Raw genomic sequence first — 23,501 nt, 5'->3', positions numbered from 1 at the left:
GTTCTGCCAAATCCTGGGTATGGCCCTATTTGGAATGACTCCTTCATTGCTGGAATGCAGCTGCAATGCTGAATGCAGCACTAGACCAGTATTGCTCTGTAAGCAGGGGGATAGTTTTTCTGGATTAATTCTGGATTGGAAATTACTTAAGTCGTTGAATGATTCCTGTCTCTCTTTTGTTACTGACCAGAGCATTGTTCAGGCTGAAAGGCCCCAGTTTTAAGAGAAGCGTTCGTTTTGTATTGCTTGGCTGCCTTTTTATTTTCCCCTTTGTGAAATAATGTAAAAAATTAGTTCTCTTACTTCTAAGGGCTCTGTTTAGAGGGCATTTCAGAATCACCTGCCCTCCACTCTTCCCATTCAGAAAATTTAAATTGGCAGTATTAGCCAAGATAAGAAATGTGTTGTGGCAGATCATGTTTATGTTGGTTTTGGGTTTTATGTTGGTTGGTTGTTCTCTACATGAAAGAAAGCAGGGAGAAAAACCCATGGAGCAATGAAGCACAGCAAAAGTGGCAATTTCCAATTGAATGGTCAGTTTATGCCCTGCAAATGCAGACTCCTTGAGTACTGGGGTCATGTAACCTGGATTGCAAAGCTTCTTCCAACATGAGGGGCCATTGTTCATGTGCCAGCATTTCCTCTGTTGTGAAGAGAAAGAAAAGCAATGAAGCAATAAAACCCAACCTGGAACTGAGTGGGAGTTACTGAAACAAAGGCCATGAACACTAACTTGGAAAGCAATTACTTCTGAGTTGTAATTGTCAGATTCTGTTGACCACTGTGGGTTGCCCACAGTTTAGAAGGAAAGGGATTTCAAAGTAGTGGATGGGTAATGAACAGCACATAAGCAAAGTTGTAGAAGCTTTCTCTCCTGGTTTGCCAGCTCCATACATTTCAAAGGAATTCTAGTGATGGTAGTTGCATGATAAGAAAAAGCAGAGAGATCTTCTGAATAATGAAAACACCCCTTGCATGCCTCACCCATTAGATGGATTGATTGTAAAGGTGGGAGTTCACCGAACTCACTTCTTCCCTTGTGAGCGTGGCTCAGCCTCACACAGAGGTGAGGTGGGAGCTTGGCCGCTCTCTGTTGGGAGGAAGGGTCTTGTGGCAGCCCAGAGAGGCTGTGCACATTGGCAGGGAACAGCTGTGCCCTGCATGTGCCCCTGCAATGAGCTGTGCTGCTGGCAGTGCCCCGTGGAGCTGTAGGGCTGCTCAGCTGTGGGGCAGGGAGAGCAGCAGCAGGGTGCATGTGCAGCTGAGCCATTGCTGGAGAGCACAGGGCTCTGGGCTCCCTGCTGTCCCAGGGCAGCCCAGAGGCCAGGCTGTTCCTGTGGCAGCTCTGTGGAAGTGGGGCAGGGTTTTCCCCTGGCCTGCTTCTAGTTGCAGCCAGCAGGAGCATGTTTCCCTGTGCAGCTATTTAGAAGCTTCCAAGGAATCTGTCCCATGAAATACGGAGCTTCAGATGCTTCATCTTGGCACTGGGGGCTCTGTTACATTTTGTGTCTCCACTTTGCAGATCTGACTGGCTACACTCCTGCCACGAATCTTCCTGAGACACGTCCCGCTTCACTCCTTCCCTTCAAGCCCTTGCCTCCCATCCAAGAGAGCTCTTCCATCAAGCTGAGCAAGATGTATGATGGGGAGGAACAGAAAGGGAAAAGTAGCACTGACAACGAAGATGTCAGAAGAAACAACGCGGAGCAGAGTTCAGAGGGAAAAGGACATAAGGTAAGGAGACCAAGCTAAGTCCTGGATGGTAGATTTTCATTTTATGTGCTGTAGGCAGAGCAAGGAGGCCTTTTCCTGTGCTGTGAGCCCAGGGAAGCAGCTGAGCTAAGGAAGAGCTCAGCTGGACACTGCGCTTCAGGCTGTCTTTGCAGTGGGTGTGTAGTGCAGATGTCATGTCCTCAGCATGTATCAATAGCAGGAGAGGTCTTTGAATGGTTTCTGGGCTGTGTTGTAGTTCCTCGTCTGTCTTATGGCTGAGAAAACACCAACAAGCAGTCAGAGCAGCTAAAGCTGTGCAATCTGGGAAAGCAATCCTTCCCCACTGAGTAATCTACAGGTATCTATGATGCACCTGTATGTTTTGCTGATGTTTTCTGTCAGCTGTGTCTGCTTTGGATGGAAAAAGATGATTGCTGGAACCTGCAAAGTCAGGTTGTCTGAGCTTGTGAGTGGTACAGCCATGCCCCCTGCACAGCAATCTCTGATGCTATTTCCAGAGTTCATCAGATTCTGGGCAGCTGTGTGCTCTGGCATGGCTCTGTCCGTAGGGAAGAGATGGCATGTGGCCATCGGGAAAGCAGCCCAGATCCCAGGCACACGATTTTCTTTGCACCACGGCCAGGATGTGCAGTTGTTTTGGGTTTGCTGTGGGGTGCAGGAGGAGACAGATGAACAACAGTTTTGGTTGACAGAATGTCCAATCAAAGGCTTGGGCACTTGATTTCAGCCTTGCAGAGAAAGGGCTCAGTGTATACAGGAACTGACCCTTTCAGTGTACTTTGAACAGGTCCTGATTTGGCTCTCTAGTGGGGCCAGAAATGATTGGATACTAAGCATGGGTGTGCATCTGCCCCTCCTCCCCCATTCCTGGCCATGGCATGGGGGCCCTGGAGCAAGTTGGGCAGGCAGAGACCTTGCAGAGAGCAGCAGGGCAGGGAGTTCTGCTGAACTTCCTAAATGGCAGTGAGGCTGAGATGATGGATGTATGGGAGCTGGAGAGCAGCGAGCATCCCGAGAGCTCAGCAGCAGCATCTGGGCTCCAAGGCTGCTGGGGAAGTGTAGGAGGGAAGGGCAGCAGCAGAAGGAATGAGGGGCTTGAGACAAGCAGGTTTGGACATGCTGCAGAATGGCTTTGTGGGGATTTGGCTGGAGATCAGCACTGGCTGTGAGACACATTAGGGGCAGGGAGAGAAGAGTGATCTAAACCCACTGCCATGGCATCCAAAAGGCCAGGGGAGGCAGTGGCACCCCAGAACACCTTGATGTCAAACGTATGGATGTCAGCTGGGAATGTAGTCGCATTTCCAGGGAAGTGAGAAGGTGGGGAGAGCTTGGAAATGTGGGACATGGTCTCTCCCTGTCCAGTTCTCTTTGCATTCCCAATCCACAGCCAAGCTGCTGCATCAGTTTGACTTTTCCTACCAGGTCCCAGTTAAGAGCATTGATAAAATTCTTGAGGCATCAAAGGGGGCAAGTGTGGATGATTGATCTGAGCACTGTGTTCTACTCTTTCCAGACCTCCTTGCTGTATTCCAAGGGTGGGGAAATGAAGAAGAGACAATTGGGAAAATCTTTAATCCCCCGTCTGTGCAAGGCAGGAATTCCCCCTGTGGGCAGTGCTGCTGGGTCTGTGCACAGCTCTCCCCAGATGGAATTGCAGGAGTCCCAGGAGATGAGGTAAGCCAAGGTGTCTGCTGCTCCAGTGTGCTCTTCACCTCACTCTTCCCATCTCCTGTGGTGATTTGGCACAGTCTCCCATGTATTTAGGCAAACCTCTGAATATTCCGCATTTTGCCCATCCAATGTCAAACCCAAGAGCAATGCCCCAAGAGCAGAGGTGGTGCTGGGGAAGAGGAGGCAGGGCTTCAAAACATGTCAGAATGGGTCCCCTGCTGGACTTGGCTGTTACTTCAGCCAGAGCTTGGCCAGTTCTGTGTGATTCCAGCAACTGAAAGCTTAAGGACAATAAATCATATTTGGGTTTATGTGTTACAATTCCTCCTTCGTCACAGTGACCATGCTAAGAAGGTTTGCCTCCTTGCATGGTACACCCATTCTCTCCCTTCTCCTTCTAGCTCCTCATATGTTTTTTTGTCCTCCATTTTCTTCAGGGCAAGACCCAGCAGCAGAAGCCAAGAGAAGACCCCGGAGCATGCAAGTATGTACAGGGCATGTCTGTCCTAAAATGATCATTGGGATCTTGACTCAGAGGTGACACTTGGAAAGCTTTGATAAAACACATTCATTTAAAGATATCTTTATATTAATTTCATTTTCTTGATGGGCTCAGTGGACTCTCCCAGAGCCCAATGACTCGGAGTGTTCTCTGGCAGTGCAGTGAAAATTCCTCCAGTGTGAAATGCTGAGTGGCAGGAGCTGGGGGGATACCTTGGCTCCTGGATGTGCTGTGCAGGAAGAGGAAACATTCTTGCACATGCCTTTTATCTCCCTGCAGCCTTTCTTGTGTCAAAATTAGAGTAGAAAATGAAGGAATTTAGTATGAAATGAGAAATGTTTCCACTCCTTCCTCCTGCTTTTGAAGGAGTAAACCATTCCTTGAGGTAGTTTCTGGTCTGAACCCTTTGAGATTTGATGGAGATTCATGGATTTTTGGTCTGCACTTGGTTATTCCTTGTTTTGCACTGTATGGAATAGGCATACCTCCTATGATGAAAGTCCTTTTGAATTTTCCAGTGAAGGAGAAGGAGACTTCCAAATGGCTGCAGCCTAGGCAGGGTGTGAGTTTGTCATCCTCTGACAGCATAAGGCCAAAGCCACCTGTGGCAGGTTCCCAATGACAAATCTCTTCCCTGGCTGTCTGTGCCTGTGTCAGTGCTGCAGGCTGAGGCTGGGGAGGAGATGCCTCCTGCCTTGTTCCTGTCCCTGCCTTGCCTGATCCCAGACAAGTGGAATTATGCCAGACAAAATGCAGTCTCTGGCACCTCTGGGTCATCCACTGCTTTCAAGCTGTAAGCCTCAATGACACTGTTGTTGTTCCTTTGGCATCTCTGGTTGTGTAATGATAGGAGAGATGAGACTTGGAGAAGTAATTCTGCTGATGCAGAAAAAGGGATCAGATCACCTGGTCCCTTTGCTCAGGGTTTGTTCTGCCACATCCTGAGTATGGCACCTTTGGAATAACTCCTTAATTGTGTATATGCAACTGCAATGCTTACTGCAGCTAGGCAGCGGTAGTCCTTAGTAAGTAAATGACATTTTTTCTGGATTAATTCTGCACTATAAATCACTTCTGTCATTCATCCTTTCCGGTCTTTGTTTTGTTACTGACCCAATCATTTAGCAGGGTGATAGAATCCAGTTTTAAGACAGGTATACCTCTCATAGTGCTTGACTGCTACATTTTTTTATCCTCTGTGAAACCATGTGAAGAATCAGTTCTCCTAGTTCTACCAGCTCTGTTGGGGAGTGTTTCAGAATGACCAGCCATCAGCTATTTCTATTAAGGACATTTTGAATTGTCAATATCAGCCAAGATCAAAATTATTTTGAGCTAGGTCATGTTTATTTGGGTTTGGATGTCTCTGCTGAAAAGAAAGCAGAGAATAAACCCCTGGAATGAGGAAGGAGAGCAAAAGTGGAACTTTTGGATGAGCACTTTGTTCCCTGCAAATACAGGATTGCAGAATACTGGGCACATCTAATGAGGAAAGCAAAGCTTCTTTTGCTTCCAACACGTGGTGCCAGAGATTTACAGGAACCTTTGCTTCCATTCCCAGGCCTCTCACTGAGTCAGGCCAAGGAGACAGATCATCCCAGCAGTCCTGGTCTTAGGAGTGACAAGGAGTGGAGGGACAGCTTTGGAAAGGTAAGGGATAAGAACAGGGATGAGCAGACTTCCTTTCCAGTGGCTGTTTAGTGCTTGGCCCAAAATGCCACTGAAAATCATAATCTTCCACTCCTTGGGGGATGGGGATTCTCTTGGGAATGTATTTGACAGCTACATAGCAATTGCTTGGCTATTTCCAGTAGTGCCAAGGTGTCTGGTTTGGAGATGGTGCTAAGGTCACGCCAGAAGCATTCTTTATGTGCAAAGGCTGGTTTAGAGAAGTTCAGAATGGCAGATCATGCTAGACATCAGTGAATGTGGGAGAAGTGCATCCTTGGATGCAGAGAAGCAAAGACTCTAATGTTGAGTGTAAGCAAGGCTGCAAACTAAAATGGGAGAGTTTGCTTTTTCCTGGTTACCTTTGTGGCTGTATCTCACAGCCCTCTCATTCTCATGTTTTCTGCTCATTAACATCAGCATTTGTGCAACTTGTTTTCACAAGACTCCTCCTTTTGGTCTGCTGGCCTCAGAGACCAAGTCCTTCAGAGCTGAGTCCTTCAGAAGCCAGGAAGTGAGAAACAGCTGCAATTCCTAGCCATGAGTGTTAAGCAACAGCCATTGCCCCTCCTTGCTGGTTATTGCACATGGTTTTCATTCTTCTGCCATGGCCTGTAGGAACTGCACTGCCTGCTCACTGTCATGTGAGCTCTTCATCTGTCTTGGAGCACTCCTATGACTTTCATGCTTCAAGCAGGGCTTCCTGACATAGGTTGCAGTTGCAGCAGTGTGAGGTTGTGGCAGTGAAGTGTGTTCCACCTCACTGTGTGTAATTGCCAAGGTGAGCATGGGAGACATTCCTCTGAAACTATTGGAATGGATATGGAGCTGCATGGAAGACTGTGGCACTCTGTGCACTCTGTGCTCCTGATGAGATGTTGTGTCTGCTTGGTGTGTCTCTGCTTACAGTCTGTGATGTGTTTCCATTGCACCTAGACCCACGCTGAATTGTGCAGGTTGGCTAAAGAGAACTTAGAGCTGAAGAAAATGGAGATTTTGATGGAAGAGATGAAGAGGAGACAAAATGAAAAATCCTTGCAACTTCCTCCAGAGACATTTGAGCCTGGGGATGCAGCTGAAGCAAGTAAGTGGTGGCTACACTTGTAGTGGTCCTTTTTGACCACTTGCTTGCACTTTGCACAATGTTGCAATCAGACTGGGGGGGCTGTTCTGCTTGCATATGAGTAAGAAGCTTGCATTAGGATTTAATTCTGTTTCCTAAAGAAAAATAGAGAGACATGAAGTGTCTTGCCCATGGCCTCATTGAGTCAGTAACAGAATATTAGCTTCCCACCTCCACTTGTAAAGTCTTTCAGAGTAGAAAATTCTGTCTTGCAAAGTACACTGGGACTTCAGACTCTCTCCTGGAGAGCAGCCTCCAGGGAAGGTGAGGCCAAAAGGATGCTTTTCAACCAGGCTGCAACCTGGAAGGAACTAAATTCCATTCCTTCTGATGAAAACACCAGAGATCCTTCTCCTGCCGCTCCCTGCTGAGGAGCTGGCGCTGTAGAGCTGTGCTGAAGCCCCAGGCAGTGCTTGTGTTGTAGCCCCAGGAGCAAGCAGCGTTCCCAACTGAATCCTGGCTGAGGGGCTCAGCCTGCAGGGCTGTGAGCGCTGCCCGAGGGCGGCAGCGGGGCCCTCAGGGGCAGCACTCAGCCCGAGGGCATCACACCAGGCTATCTGCACTTTGGTAACTTCCCTGCCTGCCTCTGGAACAGGAGAACAAAAGCAAAGCAATACTGGGTTTTCCTTGTTTCTTGGGAGAAACGTCACTGCAGTTTGCTTTTAAACTAGAAGAGGGCAGATTTACATTAGATATTAAGGAGAATTTTTTCTTAAATGAAGGGGATGAAAAGCTGGCAGGATTTGCCAAAGGAAGCTGTTGTTGGTCTATCCTTGAAGGTGTTCAAGGCCAGTTTACGTAGGGCTCTGACAAACCTGATCTAGACAACGTCCCTGCTCACAGGGGTTGGACTAGATGGTGGTTAAAGGTGCCTTCCAGCCCAAACTTCTCTGGGATTCTGTGATCACTGTCCCATGTTAGTGTGCCATTGTTATACTTGAAGTTCTTTGGGACAACAAAGAATGTTACCCAGCTCTAGCAACTTCTCTGGCCTTTTCCATCGTCACCCTGTCCAGAACTCACCACTTACAGGCTCCTCTTTGGTCCCTGCAGGCTTCAGCCTACCACCTATCAATGGCACAGTTTCCAGTGTACAGAGAAAAGACCCTGGTAGCGCCATGAAGAAAACGGTCGTGAGAAAGCAGGACACGGTGCCCTTACAGCCCAGTACGCCCACCCTCCCTGGAGATGGCAGCTTCCCACGCAGCTCCTCGGGTAAGCCTGCTCCATGGCAGCATTTTCCTGCAGGGGTTTGTCCTTGCAAAAGGAGCACGAACTGCCTCCTGCCTCAGCCAGCACAGCTGGGATCTTGGGTCCATAGTCTGTAATGAGAATGAACAGCAAATCTACTTTGGAGTTACTCCAGCTTGGTAGTCTAGAATATTTGAAGTCAATGGAAACAGAGGCACTGTCAGGTGTGAAGGGTCAGGTGTGGCTGTTCCCTGGTTGTTGCTCCCTGGGGATTGAGCTGGGCCCAGCAGGGCTGGGTTCTTCAGGCTTGGCTTGGTGCTGTCACGAGGCAGCTGCAGGTCTCTCCTCAGGGACTTGCCAAGAGCCCCTGTCCTCAGGGCTGTGGAAAATCAGTGTGCTGAGACAAGAGGGGCACCTGAGGGGTTCCCTGCTGGGCTGGCCAGTCCTGCTGTTGGCACTGCCTGGCAGGGAGTGGGAGCTCTGCGGCCTCAGGAACCTGCCGCTGGCTGTGGCACCTGTGGCACTTGGAGCTGGGGCTGTGGGGCAATTGTCAGGTTTAGCCTGGAGCTGTGCTCAGCTGGGGAGGCTGAGAGAAAGCAGGGAGCCCCAGGATCCAGAGAGCAGGGAAGTCTGTGCCCCAGTGGCAGTGTGTGCCACAGGGAACCCTGGCTGGGAGATGGGCTGCAGGCCGCTCCATGGCGGGTGCCTTGCCCGGGCCTGCAGCGCCCATGGCCGACCCTGTCCTTGCAGAGACCTCGCAGACAGCCACTGGTGACCTGCGCCGAAAGGAGCCGCTCCGTGGGCACAGGCAGAAGGACAGAGCCTTTTCGGACCCACAGCAGGCCTTGCAGGAGGCACTGTCCTTGCTGGGCAGCGACGACTGGTAAGAAAGGCCCTATCACTCTGTGTCCCTCTTGGCATTAAGGTCGGTCAGAAGTGTGTCTTGCTGGTGCCTCTGAGCCCCGAGAGCCCAGAGGGCCAAAGGGCACTGCTGAAACCACTGTGGAGCTGTGAGAGGATAAAGATGGAGAGCAGCCTTTTCTTGGCCTTGCTCTGCAGCACTGCTCCAACTGCAGCAGGTCCATGCTGTTTCCTGGCTTTGGCTGCTGCTCCATGGAGCTTCAAAGGAAATGCTGAGGGAAGAGAGAAAGCTGTGGGATGAGATGCTTTGCTGGCTGAAGGCAGAAGCAGGATGGCAGCAGTTTTGAGTGTAGAGATTTGGGTGCCTTGGGCCACTGGCCCAGTGGGACTGAGTAAGATTCCTCTCTGCTCCCACTGCTGACAGCAATGGCAGGGACTCCTGCATGTGAGTCCCAGAAGGTGCTCCAGGCAGCTCCTCTTTTTGAGAAATGGACTGAGTTGTGCCTTCAGGTCCCTCTGCCTGCCATTACTCCTGAAGGGCTCATGGCAGAAGAGAAGGAAAGAGAAATAAAATCCTCTGGGAATCTTGCACTTTTGCAATTCAACTTTTCCTTCTCAAGGAGTCATACGGGCTTGAGATGTTTTGTCAATACTCACAATGTGTCCCAAAACTCTACACAGACAGAAGGAGGCCCAGAGGTGATACCCTTCCAAATGTTAGGTGATATTGGTTGTCTTTTTGATGTCTGGGTTAGCATCCACTCACTGGTGGATGCTTCATTCTCACAGGGATAAGCATGAAAAATTAGCCACGTTGCATCTCCTTGTGCAGTCTCCTTTGCTTTGCCCTTTCTCTTCTGCTTTCTCTTCCCCATTTCTCTTTGATGCCCTGGGAGGTGCAGAGAGCTTCTGCAGGTGTGGGGGTCCAGATGACACTCAGGGGTGCCCGTGGGATCAGTTGCCAACCCTGGCTGCAGCCCTGATGCCTCACACACCTTCCTGTAGCTGAGGGCCTGCACAAAGCAAGTGCTGAGAGATGGAGTTGTTTGCCCCTTTTCAATAACACTTTGCTGTTGTGGGCGTTGTTTTAGGTCGGAGTGTTCTGGGAAAAGCCAGAGTTTTAACAGTTCTTGCCCAGGGGTGGAATCTTAATCTTCTGGGGCATCCTGCTACTTTTTTGGGGAACGTGTGAGGTGGAGTGGGTGACACACAGGCCTCGATTGTAGAGTGGAAACTCAGCTCCAGAGTGCCAGTGCAGACTCTCAGTGCTGAACTGCCTGCTGGGGCTGCTAAAGAAGGAAAATGTCCCAGTAACAGCCCAATGGGACTGTGTCTCAGGGACAGGTACAGGGAGGTGACAAGAACCAGCAGCATGGCCTGGCCTCACAGCTTCTAGGAAGCAGTGATGACAGAGGGACTTCATAGCAGAGATTTTCAGAAAGGTCACAAATGAAGACTCTGAAAGCCCTCTCTTTGCCTCTTGGATTTGTGTATGCTTTTGACAGCCACATCATCCTGTGGCAATGTGTTCCACGATTTCATTAAATACTCCTTGAAAAGCACCTGCCATGCTTTGACTGAGCTGCCAGCCTGGTGATTTCAAAGGGTGCTGCCAAGTGCTTGGGTAGAGAGAAAAATCAATCTTTTTTGTACTTGCCTTTCAGGGAACAGAAGAAGAAGGGACTCTTGAACATCACACTGCTGGCTGAGTCCCATTCAGAAGTCCTGCTCTGTCGACTTCGTGAGATTTGCTTGGCAGTTACCAGAGAGGTGAGAACATTGCTCTGAATTGTCCCCCATACTTGATACACAGCTTGTAGAGTAGAATATGTGTTTGTTCATCTCCATGTGTGCTCAGGGACTGCCTTCATTTCTGGTTTTAGACCTTCTATTTCTAATGTCTGTCAGCTATCTGTAGGATCTGTGTGTACATGTAGCTGTATTTACTGGCAGGTCGGGTATCTGACACTTGTCTGTGAGTGAGGTACCATTATAATGCAAGGCAGAAAAGAGACACTAATGACATGATATACCAGAGTCCCAATCTCTGCTCAAGCTGTAATTGAACACTGCAAATGAGTCTGTAGACCTGAGCCTGTTTTCTGTTTTCTGCCTGGCTGCTTCAGCTATAGTTGTTGCTTTTTTGAACAGGAGCATCTGAATGTTTTATCTTTATGCCTTGTGCCTTTATGGTTTGAAAGCAGCCCTTCCTATATTTTGCTTCTATGTTTTTCAAATAAAAGGGCCTAAAATCAAAGCAGTAGACATTATAGAAGGGTTAAGTGGAACACTTTAGTAAAGCCTATTTTTCATGCCTGCAGTAAGCAGGGGTGTGGCCAGAAACTGGTGCCAGAGTAAGTGCCTTTCTGTGCTTGGGCTCTTCTGCTCCTACTGTGCTTTTATACACAGTGGGACGTGTTGTGATTTCCTGGGAGTTTTGTCTAAGGAAACTGGTTTTCTTTTCAAGGTGATGCTTATGTTTCCCCTCATGACTTCCCCAGGTGACCAACCTCCGGTCCAACGTGTCCTGCTCTGCAATTGTCACTCTGGGAGAGCTCTTTGCGATCTTGGGGAAGGACATGGACTCCGAGGTGGATCAGATTGCTGCAGTCCTTCTCCACATGTTGCGGAACTCCCCAGAGTTTATTCAGAAGGCAGCCTGTCAGAGCCTGGGGATGATGGTAGAGAACGTGACTCCTACACGAGCAATGACTGCTCTCATGGACAATGGAGTCAAGTAGGTTCTTCTTCTTTCTGTGATATTCTTGACCTTCTAGTGTGTGGGTGAGGGAAGGGATGACAGAGAGAACAGGAATGGTGGAAGGGAAGGGCCCTGTATCCTGCATCTCCTGTGGACTCAGTGACTTGATTCTCTGATCAACCTCATTTCTCCTTTCTGAGAAATAAGGAGGGTACTTGCTGGGGCATGGAGCACATCAGGGAGAATGTGCTGGGTGTGGCATAGCCTGCACAGCAGGTGCAGCTCCTGCCAAAAGGAGTCTTGTGTGACTGTCCTGGCCTTAGAGCTCTGCTTTCTATTCAAACTGATGTTTCATGTTAGCCCTGAGATGATGGAGCACTTTCCAGGCACCCTCACTGGCTGAGTGCCATGGGACAGCTGAAGCAAATAATGCCTTAAGTGTTGGTGCTGGGCCTGATAGTTTCCAAGAGACAGTCTCTAGAATAGGACAAGCTGTCTGAACCGACTGCCACCCTTTCTTCAGCTTTGGAATATGGTAAAGCACTCAGACGTATCCCTTGCCAAGCTTTACAAAAGAAACAGGCTGCATTGCTGGGTATTCCTCAACTTCACGGCCCACGGCGTGTTTTCTCTGCATTTGTGTTTTCCCAGGGGTCTGCAGATTTGGGGATGAATGGGTGGAAAGAGCCTCATCCTGCTGCAGCTCTGGGTAGTGGGTGCCCTCTGATGGGTCAGCACGAATTATCCTTAATTTCTAAATAATTCATATGTAATCTATTACTTTAATCTTTCTCCAAGTAAACTTCGGGAAAGAAATTGAGCATCCGATAGTGCAGGGAGACTGAATGCTTCCCTTTTCCATGCAGACAGCCCTTCTGTACAATGCTAACTTTGTGTTTATCTGAGGACAGAACCTTCTACAGGTGTCTGCAGCTGCAGGGAGAAGCCAGGCTCCTTCCCCCAGCACGGACAGGGAGCAGGCTGTGGCCAAGGCCTGTGCTGCTGCTGCTCCTTCTCCCTGTGTCCCAGGGTTTGCTCTCTCCTTCCCAGGAGCCGCTACGTCCCGGCACGGAAGTGTACGGCCGAACTCCTCCTGTCCTTGATGGAGAAAATGGGAGTCACGAAGCTTGCAGGCACACCCAGGGCTGAGAGGCTGGCACAGGTGGCAGGGACACTCGCTCAGGACAGTCACAAGGACACGAGGTAATGATCTTCTTTCACCTCCTAGAACAGGAAAACCGTTTCGTGTTTGGCTTTAAACTAAAACCAGAAAGAGTGGAAACTCAAGGCAATAATAAGTGACCTCACAGTGTGGCTAAGGGGCACAGAATCATGGAATATGCAGAGTTGGAGGGGACCCATGTAGGTCATGCAGTCCAGCTCCCGGCCATGTGCAGGACAGCCCAAGAGTCACTCCATGTGCCTGAGAGCATTGTCCAAACGCTTCTTGAGCTCTGTCAGGCTTGGTGCTGTGACCACTGCTCTGGGTTGTCTGGGGACATGACTGTACTGGGTAACCTGAGGTTGGCAGCAAGGAGCATTGCCAACTTCCTGTGACACTTGAAAGATTCTTTACTGAGATCACAAGAGCTCTGATTAGCCAGTCCAACAGTTTTGTTTGGCCTTAGGTGCACAAGAGAAAGCCAAAGTGTTGGCTAATGTTCATTGAAGGATCCCAAACATCTGTTTCTCATTAACTTAAGACTTCCCTAGAAATATTTTAGAGGTCTTTAGCCAATGTATTCAGTCTTTCTAAACCTCTTCTGCAGATTTCTAGAGTGCTATTATCTGTGGCTCAGTGACCTCCACATTTCTTCTTGAAGAAAATTGTGGTTTCCTAGTGGCAAAATCACCCCAAGCCACCAAAATCCCCTTCCTTTGATGATGAAATTCCCATTAATAGCTGCCAAGAACACCAGAGCAACTAACTGCCCATGTGCATAAAGATAGTATAGAATAATCAAAAGCAAGGATGAGGTGTTTTGTCCTGGCTTCCCTGCCAGTTAAAGGAAGGAAAATGGATGTGCAAGGGCAGCAGAACACTGCTAATAGGCTCTGACAACAAAGCAGATGTGTTTCCCTTGTTGCCTGGGATCCTTTGATCCCACAGAAGCACGCCCCCAGTTTCAGAGAGAAATGGTATTTTTCTGTTGGCCCACATTCTCCTCTTGCCTCTTGTGTTCAGCTGACAGCACTGTGCAGTGTCAAGTGAGGTAAATCTCCCTCTTTGCTGAGTGTAGGTAACGCCTTCTCATGCAAACATTGCACCCGATGAGTTTAAGGCATCAGCCTCTTCTGTTAACACTCTTCCTTTGTTAAATTTTCTTTTGTTTCCTTCCGTCCTTCCTTAGGCATTATGGACAGGAGATGGTGAAGATGTTGCTTAGTAATCAAAAATTTAAAAAGCTTTTGGAACAATCTCTTTCAACGCATGACCTGGAAGATATCCTGAAGAGAATTAAGAAGAAAGTAAGTGCTTGGCAGGACAAATGTCTCCTTTGTGCAAGTATTGCCACTGCTAATAGGAGATCCAACATACCGAATGTGTCTGTATCTCATTCCTCTTTTGCTGAATCATTTTATTCCTGAAAATGAGCTGTTAATCCTCAGCGTGTTCTTCTGCAGACCACAGAGGAACTGTATTCTTAGGGGAAAAGTGGGGTTTTGAATACTTTGAATATGGGTCACAAAGAGGAAAGGGAGAGAGGAGAAAATGGGTTTATATTCATGTGTAAGCCCCCACAGCACTCTCCCTACCCTGCCCTCAGTAAAGCAATTAAGTGACAATAGTGCTTCTGAACATAACAGAGTCTTTGCAAAAGAGACTCTAAGTCTCTTAGTAGTACCAAGAAAATTTCCAAATATACAAAAGATGTCCAAGTCAATCCTAGTTACTACAATTATTGTCTGTCTTTTAGGAATACTGCCCTGCTGTCAAGCCCTGTGGAGCTGGAAGAAGCTTGGTAAATTCAGCAGCATCCAGTGGAAAATCATTTCTTTGATTGGGAGGGATTTTATTCTTTTTATCTACATTACAGAAGGGAGTGTTTCTTTATGCAGGGGCAGGGAGAATAAGTGTTGAACCAAATCAACTTCCAACACAATGGGCCCACCCCCAAAGAGTCCAGTTCTTTCTGCTGCTTCCTTTAAGACCACTCATTGCCTACCAGTTTGCATAATTCCCATTTATGGTCAAAACTAATAAATTTGGGATTTTAGACAGCAGCTCAGTATGGTAGCACCCATAACCTGCCTTGGGCTACCAAAAACAAAGAGTTGGCATCACTGAATCTCTGGTCTGTTTATTTCTGTAAGTTAGGAAATGTTTCCCTAGGCCTTGGTAGCAGTGATCCTGGTTCTAACTGGTGTTTTAAAGAGGGAATTTCCTAGTTCTATTCTAAAGATTGATGGGGTTTCTCTGTGTCTCTGTAGGGGATGGAAAACAACAAGGCTGAACTCCCACCTGTGCAGGAGCCAGTGAAGAAGAGGAATGAAGGCTCCCAGAAGCCCCAGGCCACATCACCTCCTAGCAAACGGTACTGAGCACTTTTGCCAGATGTGACAAAGCCCATGAAAAACTTCACATGCCTCTTCCTCAGGCACATCTTTCTGATGGAAATGACCAGTGCCAAAGATTGTTTCCTTTCCCTACAAATGCTCTAGGATAAAAAATATCTATTTCTGCATTGTGTTGAACACAGTTTCTCTGGAGGGCTTTCCACAAATACTGGGTGACAAAAAGTCACCCATTGCTTGCAGTTCAGATGATCCAGTGCAGTGGCAAGGGCAGGGCTGTGGAGGCTGGGAGAGAGGGCCAAGTCTCTGCTGCCTGACTTGAGACAAGTAAATTCAACCAGGGTTTTTTTTCCATCCAAGTGGAGTCCTTTTTAGATGGGTGTTTTAATGAGAAGTCCCAGTCTAGAGGCAGGATGCCATTCCTCAAACAAGCAGTTCCCTTCCATGAGGTTTGGTCTAGCTGATTGTTGGTTTTCTTACCCTCAAACAGCAGTACCAAGTTTGAGTAGTAAGGAGCAAGACAATTCCTAAGCCATTTTGGTCAACAGGTATCTCAAGGTGGACTTTTTGTCTTGCGATTCCTGTCCTTCCTACAGTTTGCTTGATGGACAGCGTGTTTGGTTTCTTTCGCCCTGTGCTGCAATCAGCATTTAAGACAGGAATTTGGTCCTTGCTGTCTCTTCATGCCAGTGGCAGAGCTACTTGTACTGTTCTCCTCTGACAACAGAGGGGATTTATTTAGCTCTGTCATGCTCAGCGGTGGCAAGAAAGTGACCACATGCCTCAGTAGCATACCCAGCATCTTCCCATTCTCATGGAAGAGACAGGTTGATCCAAGAGGATTATTCCCAGTGGGTTTGTTACGCTGTGCATCTAGTTTCTAGGGAAGCAAATGAAATGTGAGCGTAGTTCTGGGATGTCTGATTTCTGTTTTTCTCTCTGTTACTGATTTTCTGGATCATTTAGCTATGCCCCTGTTCATCTGTTCAGATGCATCTGAGCTACTTTTGCAGATTGTCATGCCTGGTTGTAGAGACACTTCTCCAGAGTGATGAGTTTCCTTATTGTAAGACACACACATCCCGTATGAGGAGGCATTTAAACTTGGAAGCAGTGTCTCTCTTTCCCCACAAAGCAACGTGGCCTGTGTGTCTTAGAAGCCATCTGAAGCTAGATCAGATGCATCTCATCCTTGGTTTTCCTGCGTGAGCACTGGGAGAATGTGACTTGCAGATTGTTTCCCATAATGATTGTCATGAGGTCCACGTTGTTCTTCACTTCAGAGCCTCATGATTTTCTAGCTTGAAATCACATCATTAGGAAAGCTCCCCAAGATGTTTGGCTCACAATTAACTGAAGGGATTATCAGAAACAGATCCTAATTTGATTTTATTTTTCAGGGCAAAGTCTGCCACTGGTGGACGCCGCCTACACCGTGCAAGAGCCCAGGTCACGTTACCTGCATCTGTGGAAGAAAGGGAGCTGCTCCAGAAGCTTTACCATCTCCTGGAAGCCAAGGCGTTCCAGACACGGATGGAAGGAGTGGCACTCCTCCTAGACCTGTCCAAAACCAGACCCCAGCTCATCTCCACTAACATTGTCCAAGTATGTAGGATACCTTCATTGCTCCTTTCATTTAGCTCCTTTCCCAAGCCTGCAGAAGTAAATTCAATTCAGTGTGTCTTGGCACTATATCCTGGCTGTTTGGGACAGACTGGCCCTTCTTATTCAGACAAATTAATTGAGCTCCAGGCTTCAGGACAAGTTATTTCAGTCCAGCTGTATTTGTCTGGCAGGTGCCTATTTCTGCTGTTCATCAGATGATGGCAGAATTTTCTGCTGGTGTAACCTCTGCTGTCTCCTACTCCCAGTTGGGTTAAGTGGAGGGAATTGAGCCATTGAAGACATGGCAATTATTTTCTAGAGAAAAAATGGGTTTGCATGGGGAAGAGAAGTATCAGGCTGGGTTGGTTTAAACAAAATGTTTTTAAAAGGATACTTCTGTGAACTCCATCTTGTCTTGCACAGGTAAAACTCATTTCCATCCTCGTCCCTATTCCTCTTGGTAAAGATGGTGCTCACCCTTCTTGGGGGGCCTTTTTTTCTCTTTGGAAAGGAAGAAAACAAATAAGGACAGATCCATCCCTTCTCCTCCCTGTAGCTGCTTTTCCCCTTTTTCCAGAAAAGTGTGCCTGATAATGTGGCTGTCAAGGGACTGAACCTGCTGGAATGAGAGCTGTACAGCACATTATATTTCACAAGTCCACCTGTTAGTCAGAGCAATGGTCTGGATCCTGGAAGAGTTGATCTGAGCCCTGCCCTTCTCCAGACACAGGTTCTGAGACAGAGAAAATAAAACTTAGATCTCCTCCAGCCATAGTTTAGGCAAAATCATAGCTGCCCTCAATACTTGAGGCAACTGTATAAAAAAATGGGCATTGTAAACATCTGCTTCCATATTTGTAAAGCAAAGGTAGTCTTTTGAATTAATAAATGGAATTGATTTAATGATTTATAGGTGGAGAGAAACACCATAGGAACTTTTCTGTCCCCACCCAAACCTCTTAAAAACAGATGAAAATCTTTCAAGCAGCATGAGGTTGTGCAACCATTCCAGTGAGTGGCCCACAGGAAAACAGTGAAAATGTGCAAGCAAGGGCTGACCTGAGAGAAAGGATCACTTTCATCTTTTAGATTCCTGAGTGCTCATTTCTACATCGCCTCTTCAAAAAAGGTCATTTTAATCAAGCTTTCATGTTGTTTGTTCTCTTCACAGATTTTTGATTATTTTGGCCTGAGAATCTGTGACACACATAAGAAAGTGAAGCAGAAGGCGCTGGAGGCGCTGGCAGAAATCATAGGACTGCTGCAGGATGCCATGAACCCATTGATGATCCGTTTGGTTGAAGGCATAACAAAGAACCTAAACTCAAAGGATCCCGGGGTTCATGCTGCAGCTATGACGGCTCTGGACCAATCTGTTGTGCATTTAGGTAAGGCTGAGCCCTGGCATGGACTCTCCTCACCTGTGTGTCTGTCTCTCCGACACAAGAGAACGCTGAGTGCCTTGGTAGCTGTTGCTGTCTGTGGAATGCTCCAGCTGACACCCACCAGAAGCTGTGCAGGTGCAGTCCTTATGCACCATCCCCAACTGGCTGGAATGTGCAGCAGCATTTCCCAACAGTCCCAGGAGCCCTTGGCTCTGTGCTGCTGGTCTGAAGAGCAAGTCCTGGACTACAGCTTTGCTGCAATTCAGAGGCAAAGGGGTTTTGGAGTTTGCTTGGGCCCCGTCTGACTTGCCAAATGAACAGCTTTGCTGTAGGCATGAAGGGACACCGGCCCATCAGAGCTTCTGCACAGCAGCCACCTGGAAGGCTCTACATTATAGGCAGTAGCTGCCTGTTTTCCACCTTTCTTCTTTGTCTTCTTTTTTCAAAGGGGACCATAGGATTCATCAAGTTCATTTCTTTATAACACATGGGTCAAAATCCATCTGTCAATGATGCCTTGTTCCACACGTTGTTTTGCATGGGACAAGAAGGAAATGGCAAATACCTATAGAGGCAAGGGCAGCTGTAAATTTTTCTGCCACACAGATTGATGTCGGGTCTGAAAATGCCACACTGGGGGAATATGGCTGAACAATGGAGTGTTGAAGAGTCAGGTCTTCAAGGGGAGTTTCCACTTTCTCCACCTCAGCTGCTCTGCGAAGTCATGGACTGCCTGACTCAGTGCCTTTCTGTGTCCCAAGTATAGGCTTCTTCCTTTTGGCTCTGGGATGCAGAACCTTTTCATTGCTTCCATGTGACTGAACTCTCGAGGACCCTGATGTGAAATGTTTTAACATAGCTCCTGATAGAGCAGACAACTTTGGATTTACAAATGTGAAAGGAGAGCTTTTCTTTTGGCATTTTAAACACTGACAAGTAGGCTGGAAGGAAAGAAGAAAAGGATTCAAAAATCAGCAGAAATGGACTTTATTGTATAAAATGGGGTTGCCCCTGCCCTTTCCCTCACCACTGTTCTCTCTCCTATGCCCTCAGATGAGTGAATAGAAACGTGTGTTTCACTTGTAGATGAAATATCACTGATGAAAGAGCTCTGCCACCAATGGAGACAACTGAGTGGCCAAGCTCTGCTGGATGTCACGGAGCGTATCACAGGTACGGCCTCCCCTTCTAAGCCAAGAGGTCTCCGAGGGAGTATTTACAGGGAATGCCAGTGAACAGACAGTAGAGTAGCTCCTCCACATCAGGAGGTGCTGAGCTCTCACTGGGGCCCTTCTCAAGTCCCATAGTGGCCAATGCCTTTAATTGCATTTAAACTCAAATGAAGTCCCATTTTTGAATGGGTACCATAACCCTTTTCCTGCTTAGCCAAATTGGTTTTGGGTACTTTCAGGAGCTTTTTCAATGTTGATGACTGCTGGTGGATTAACAGCATAGAGGAAATGAAGTTTCTTCCACCACAGAATAGTAAATGGCTACTACATAACAGTTTGCCTGATCAGGAAACAAGACTGGTCTCCTGAGCATTTCAGGTTTTGATCTTTCAGCCAAATCTGCCATGCAAGGAGCCTGTTGGTAGTCACTTTTTGTCTGTGTTTGATATAGTTCAGTTCAGAAAATGAGCAGAGAGCAGATTCCAGAGGCAATGTGAGAAAACCCTCGTGTTTTGGATAAATTTCAGTCCCCTGTGTAGCTTTTTTCTGTCTCTATGCCCCTATTTCAGTGCACGTTGTAAGAAGAAATGCTATTAACATTGGGAGGGAAAATGTCATTAAAATGTGGAGATGCTCAAGTGCCGGGGCAAATGCCAGGGCAATGGGTCTGGGTAATTCTCCAAGACACCCTGAGGTTTGAAACAGCTCTTTGTTGGAAGCCACAAAAGCATTCCACCAAAGACACCAGCTAGTCTCTGGTGGTTCTCATCCAGCTGTCAAGTAGCAGCCATCTCTGATGGGCTGGAGTTTTGAAGTGTGTTCTAATACTGCCCTTTGCTGTGTGCCACGGAGCAAAGGGGAGAGCCAGATTAGACTTTTGGCCCTTGACATCAAAGTTTCAAAAATGGAATCATTGCTTTTATTAGAAATCTCTCAATTGTCTCTCTAGGGTGCATTTCCAAATCTTCTACGTGGGTTTAGACAACTTGTTAATGGAAATAGAAGGCAATTTGACGTTTCATTCATTGTTCATGCAGAAAGAAATTGTGCAATAATTGAGTAAAGGTACAAAGTCTGCCACAGGTACAAGGCTCTGGTTGGAGATATTAGTCCCGAGGGGTTGGTGGTTGTGTTTCAAGGATGATCAGCGGCTTTGCCCATTTCTGGGTCACGGGGCTGTGTGTGCTTTCACTGATCTTGGCCCGAGAGGCTTCCAAGAAGCAAGAGCAGAGGTAGATCCCTGTTTGCATGGAGGCTGGTGGGTAAGCAGCTGTGTCTCTCTCCCGGCAGTGCTTGTGGAATGGGCTCATGCCAGGAGCCCTGAAGCGGTCGAGCGCTACGCCCTGCCCGTGCTCTGGTCCTGCCTGGAGAACAAGGCGCTGCCTGTGCGAAGCGCCAACGTCTGCGCTGTGGTCACCAAGCTGGCCTGTGCCCTATGTGAGGCACTGGGCAGCCAGATCATTAAGTTTGCTGACAGCACACCTCCACACGTGCAGGAAAACCTCAACAGCCTTCTGGGCTGGTGAAGGTTTGATGTTCTCCAGAAAGCGGACAAGTTTCTGAGCTGGACACCACGGGACGTGACTTTTCAGCTGTGCCAGAAATGACAAAATACTAAGGAAGGGTGTGGATCTGCCCCCGCTCTGTTATCACCATTGCCCTTCCTAGTCATGACATGGGGGGCCAGAAGCAACAGCAGACTGATGACAAGGTGAAGATGAAGTATGGATCAGCCTCAAGTGAACCCAGACTGAGGAAAAGGTGAAGACTAAGCATGGATCAGCCTGAAGCAACTGCAGACAGAGGACAAGATGAAGACCAAGCATGGATCTGCCTCACACAGAGGTGAGGTGGGAGCTGGGCCACTCTCTGTTGGGGGGAAGGGTCTTGTGGCAGCCCAGAGAGGCTGTGCACATTGGCAGGGAACATTGGCTTGAATTACACAATGGCTGTGCACATTGTGCCCTGCATGTGCCCTGCAATGAGCTGTGCTGCTGGCAGTGCCCTGTGGAGCTGTAGGGCTGCTCAGCTGTGGGGCAGGGAGAGCAGCAGCAGGGTGCATGTGCAGCTGAGCCATGGCTGGAGAGCACAGGGCTCTGGGCTCCCTGCTGTCCCAGGGCAGCCCAGAGGCCAGGCTGTTCCTGTGGCAGCTCTGTGGAAGTGGGGCAGGGTTTTCCCCCTGGTCTGCTTCAAGCTGCAGCCAGCAGGAGCATGTTTCCCTGTGCAGCTCTTTAGAAATTTCCAAGGAATCTGTCCCATGAAATACGGAGCTTCAGATGCTTTAGGTTTGCATTCCAGGCTCTGTTAAACTTTGTGTCTCCACAGATACGACTGGCTACAGTCTTTCCAAGAAGTTTTCTCTGGACATTTCTGATATTCCCTTACCAAGAAAGTCCTTGCCTCCAGTCCAGAAATGCTCTTTCTTCCAAGATCAGGAAGAAGCTGCCAACTGTCCAAAGAATGTTTCAAGAATAGGATTTAGGCTTTAGGATTATCAAGAATAGGATTCATTAAGAATAGGATTCATCAAGAAAAGTATTCATCAACAATAGGATTCATCAAGAATAGGATTCATCAACTATAGGATTCATCAACAATAGGAGTTAGGATTTTGGAATAGGTTTAGGCTTCATAGTTGCAGATGTATCTATGTTCTGATAGTTTTGAATAAATGTGTTTGATTGTATATTTAAATTTTGATGAGATATTTTAATTGTATATATTTTATTTTGATGATTTAAAACAACCTAAATGAATCAATTAAATTTAAATAAACCAAAAGAAGAATGTGACACCAGGATCTCCTGGAGATTATGGGAGTGCAGTGTCTCACCACATCCTTTCTTCACTGGGCCTCTCTTCTTCCTCTTTTGCCATGTTTTCTTTGTGTCACTTGTGCTGCTGTTTTTAACTTGTCATGACAACAGGGCCACACATTGACATGTTTGGGGGACAATGGATCCAAAAGATCCTGTATGGTCAAAAGTTTTCTACCTAGATGAGTTCTGTGCTCACCAAAGGCCTGAGCAAAGAAACAAAGAGAAGTGTGCCCAAATGCCAAAGCTTTGCTCCTTTGCAATCTTGCACAGAGCTGGCTCACAGGTGTCTTCAATCACAATTTCATAGGTAAGAAGAGGTCGTGTATTTCACTGGGAAACGATGCACTGCTTTGGAAAAGTCATCTGTATATAGATTTACCCAGGCCAGCAGTCCAACTTTGTTGTTTGCAACTTGTTTGCAGAAGGATGAGTGGACTGGGAGGCCAATAACAAGTGACAAGGTTTCCTCAAACCTAAAGTGCAGTCTGTGTACCATTCAGCCCAGAGCTGAGGGATCATTTGTTCCCATGGACCACTGCCTGCCAGGGTAATGAATTCCTGCATAGCTGGAACAAGCAATTCAGGATTCTGCTCCAGAATTGCTTGGTGGGCTGCATAATCATTGACAATACTCCCTATCCAGAAATTCTTTTGCAATTTCCTTTCATAGTCTTTTGAAACTTTTAAAGTTCACATTTCAATTTGCTTTGCCTTAAGGGAAAACACTTCCTGGGCCCAATGCATACTGCAAGCTTTTGACAGCAAAGTCCTCATGGTTGCCAGCTTCTGATGTTACAGAAGGAACTGCGTGTGAATGCGTTAATTAGGTTTTCTGATGGGAAAACTCTATATCACGTGGCTGCATGTGTTTGCTTAGCTATGAGTCTAGTCCTGGTCTAGTAAAGCCCAGGCAGGGTGGCATGTTGCAGGGAAAACAAGTCCATGTGCTTATGGGGTTGCCATCAGCGGCAGAGTGAACGTGTGCTTTGGGGCTTTCTCTGGAGACACAATTAGGGATCTGCTCCATGCCACAATATTCTCTTAGATCTTTCTAAAATATTCTAAAAAGGGCAGTGAAACTTCTCATCTCCTTGCACAGCCACTGTTTGAATAGGGGCATTCTTGTCCCTCCTCAAAGCCATTGCTGTTGCAGCCCTGAAACATGAACATCCACAAACAGGAACAATGCAAGGACCTCCAGCTGCTACTTCAGAGCACTGGGAAGTGCAGACCTGGGTATTACTAATGTGAACACTTAATTAGCATTTCATTCTCCTTCATGATATCCAGATCTCAGGGCTTTTAGTTTCACCAGCCGCTGTACTGGCTCTAGGGAAGAACAGTAAATGGGAAACAGCGACTGCCAGCCTTGCAGGGGTGGGGGGGAAAACCTGGAGTGTCTGTGTCAAAAGATGAATGGGAAGAGTGTAAATGCCAAAGCCAAAGCTTTGTTAGGATAGCAGGATCAGTTCTTTACTGCATGCTTGCATGAAGGTCATTTGGGACTTCCTTTTTGTATCTCATGCAAAAAAGGAGGTCTTAATAATACC

The 23,501-nt window shown here is 47.5% G+C and overlaps 1 protein-coding gene across 3 annotated transcripts in view; it reads left to right on the top strand.

The window, feature by feature from the left end:
- The window catches only part of LOC135290528 (TOG array regulator of axonemal microtubules protein 2-like), a 32,202-nt gene extending 10,376 nt beyond the window's left edge, over positions 1 to 21,826 (top strand). Inside the window, exons 9-26 of one of the 3 annotated variants that reach the window (XM_064404459.1) lie at positions 1,523 to 1,734; positions 3,287 to 3,411; positions 3,846 to 3,892; positions 5,472 to 5,560; positions 6,515 to 6,662; positions 7,755 to 7,916; positions 8,643 to 8,775; positions 10,418 to 10,523; positions 11,255 to 11,490; positions 12,505 to 12,657; positions 13,806 to 13,923; positions 14,373 to 14,417; positions 14,887 to 14,990; positions 16,371 to 16,575; positions 17,747 to 17,963; positions 19,047 to 19,133; positions 20,423 to 20,977; positions 21,458 to 21,826. In XM_064404459.1, coding sequence (XP_064260529.1) covers positions 1,523 to 1,734; positions 3,287 to 3,411; positions 3,846 to 3,892; positions 5,472 to 5,560; positions 6,515 to 6,662; positions 7,755 to 7,916; positions 8,643 to 8,775; positions 10,418 to 10,523; positions 11,255 to 11,490; positions 12,505 to 12,657; positions 13,806 to 13,923; positions 14,373 to 14,417; positions 14,887 to 14,990; positions 16,371 to 16,575; positions 17,747 to 17,963; positions 19,047 to 19,133; positions 20,423 to 20,658 — 2,423 coding nt within the window. In that variant the 3' untranslated portion in view covers positions 20,659 to 20,977; positions 21,458 to 21,826. Of the gene's footprint in view, positions 1 to 1,522; positions 1,735 to 3,250; positions 3,412 to 3,845; positions 3,893 to 5,471; positions 5,561 to 6,514; positions 6,663 to 7,754; positions 7,917 to 8,642; positions 8,776 to 10,417; positions 10,524 to 11,254; positions 11,491 to 12,504; positions 12,658 to 13,805; positions 13,924 to 14,372; positions 14,418 to 14,886; positions 14,991 to 16,370; positions 16,576 to 17,746; positions 17,964 to 19,046; positions 19,134 to 20,422; positions 20,978 to 21,457 lie in introns of all 3 variants that reach the window. The other 2 variants (XM_064404457.1, XM_064404460.1) reach the window with 2 other exon arrangements.
- Positions 21,827 to 23,501: the final 1,675 nt, after the last annotated feature.

This window comes from Passer domesticus, chromosome Z (assembly GCF_036417665.1).
Source record: "Passer domesticus isolate bPasDom1 chromosome Z, bPasDom1.hap1, whole genome shotgun sequence".
NCBI lineage: Eukaryota > Metazoa > Chordata > Aves > Passeriformes > Passeridae > Passer > Passer domesticus.
The sequence above is the reverse complement of the archived record's forward strand: the minus strand, read 5'-3'. Positions and strand labels throughout refer to the sequence as shown.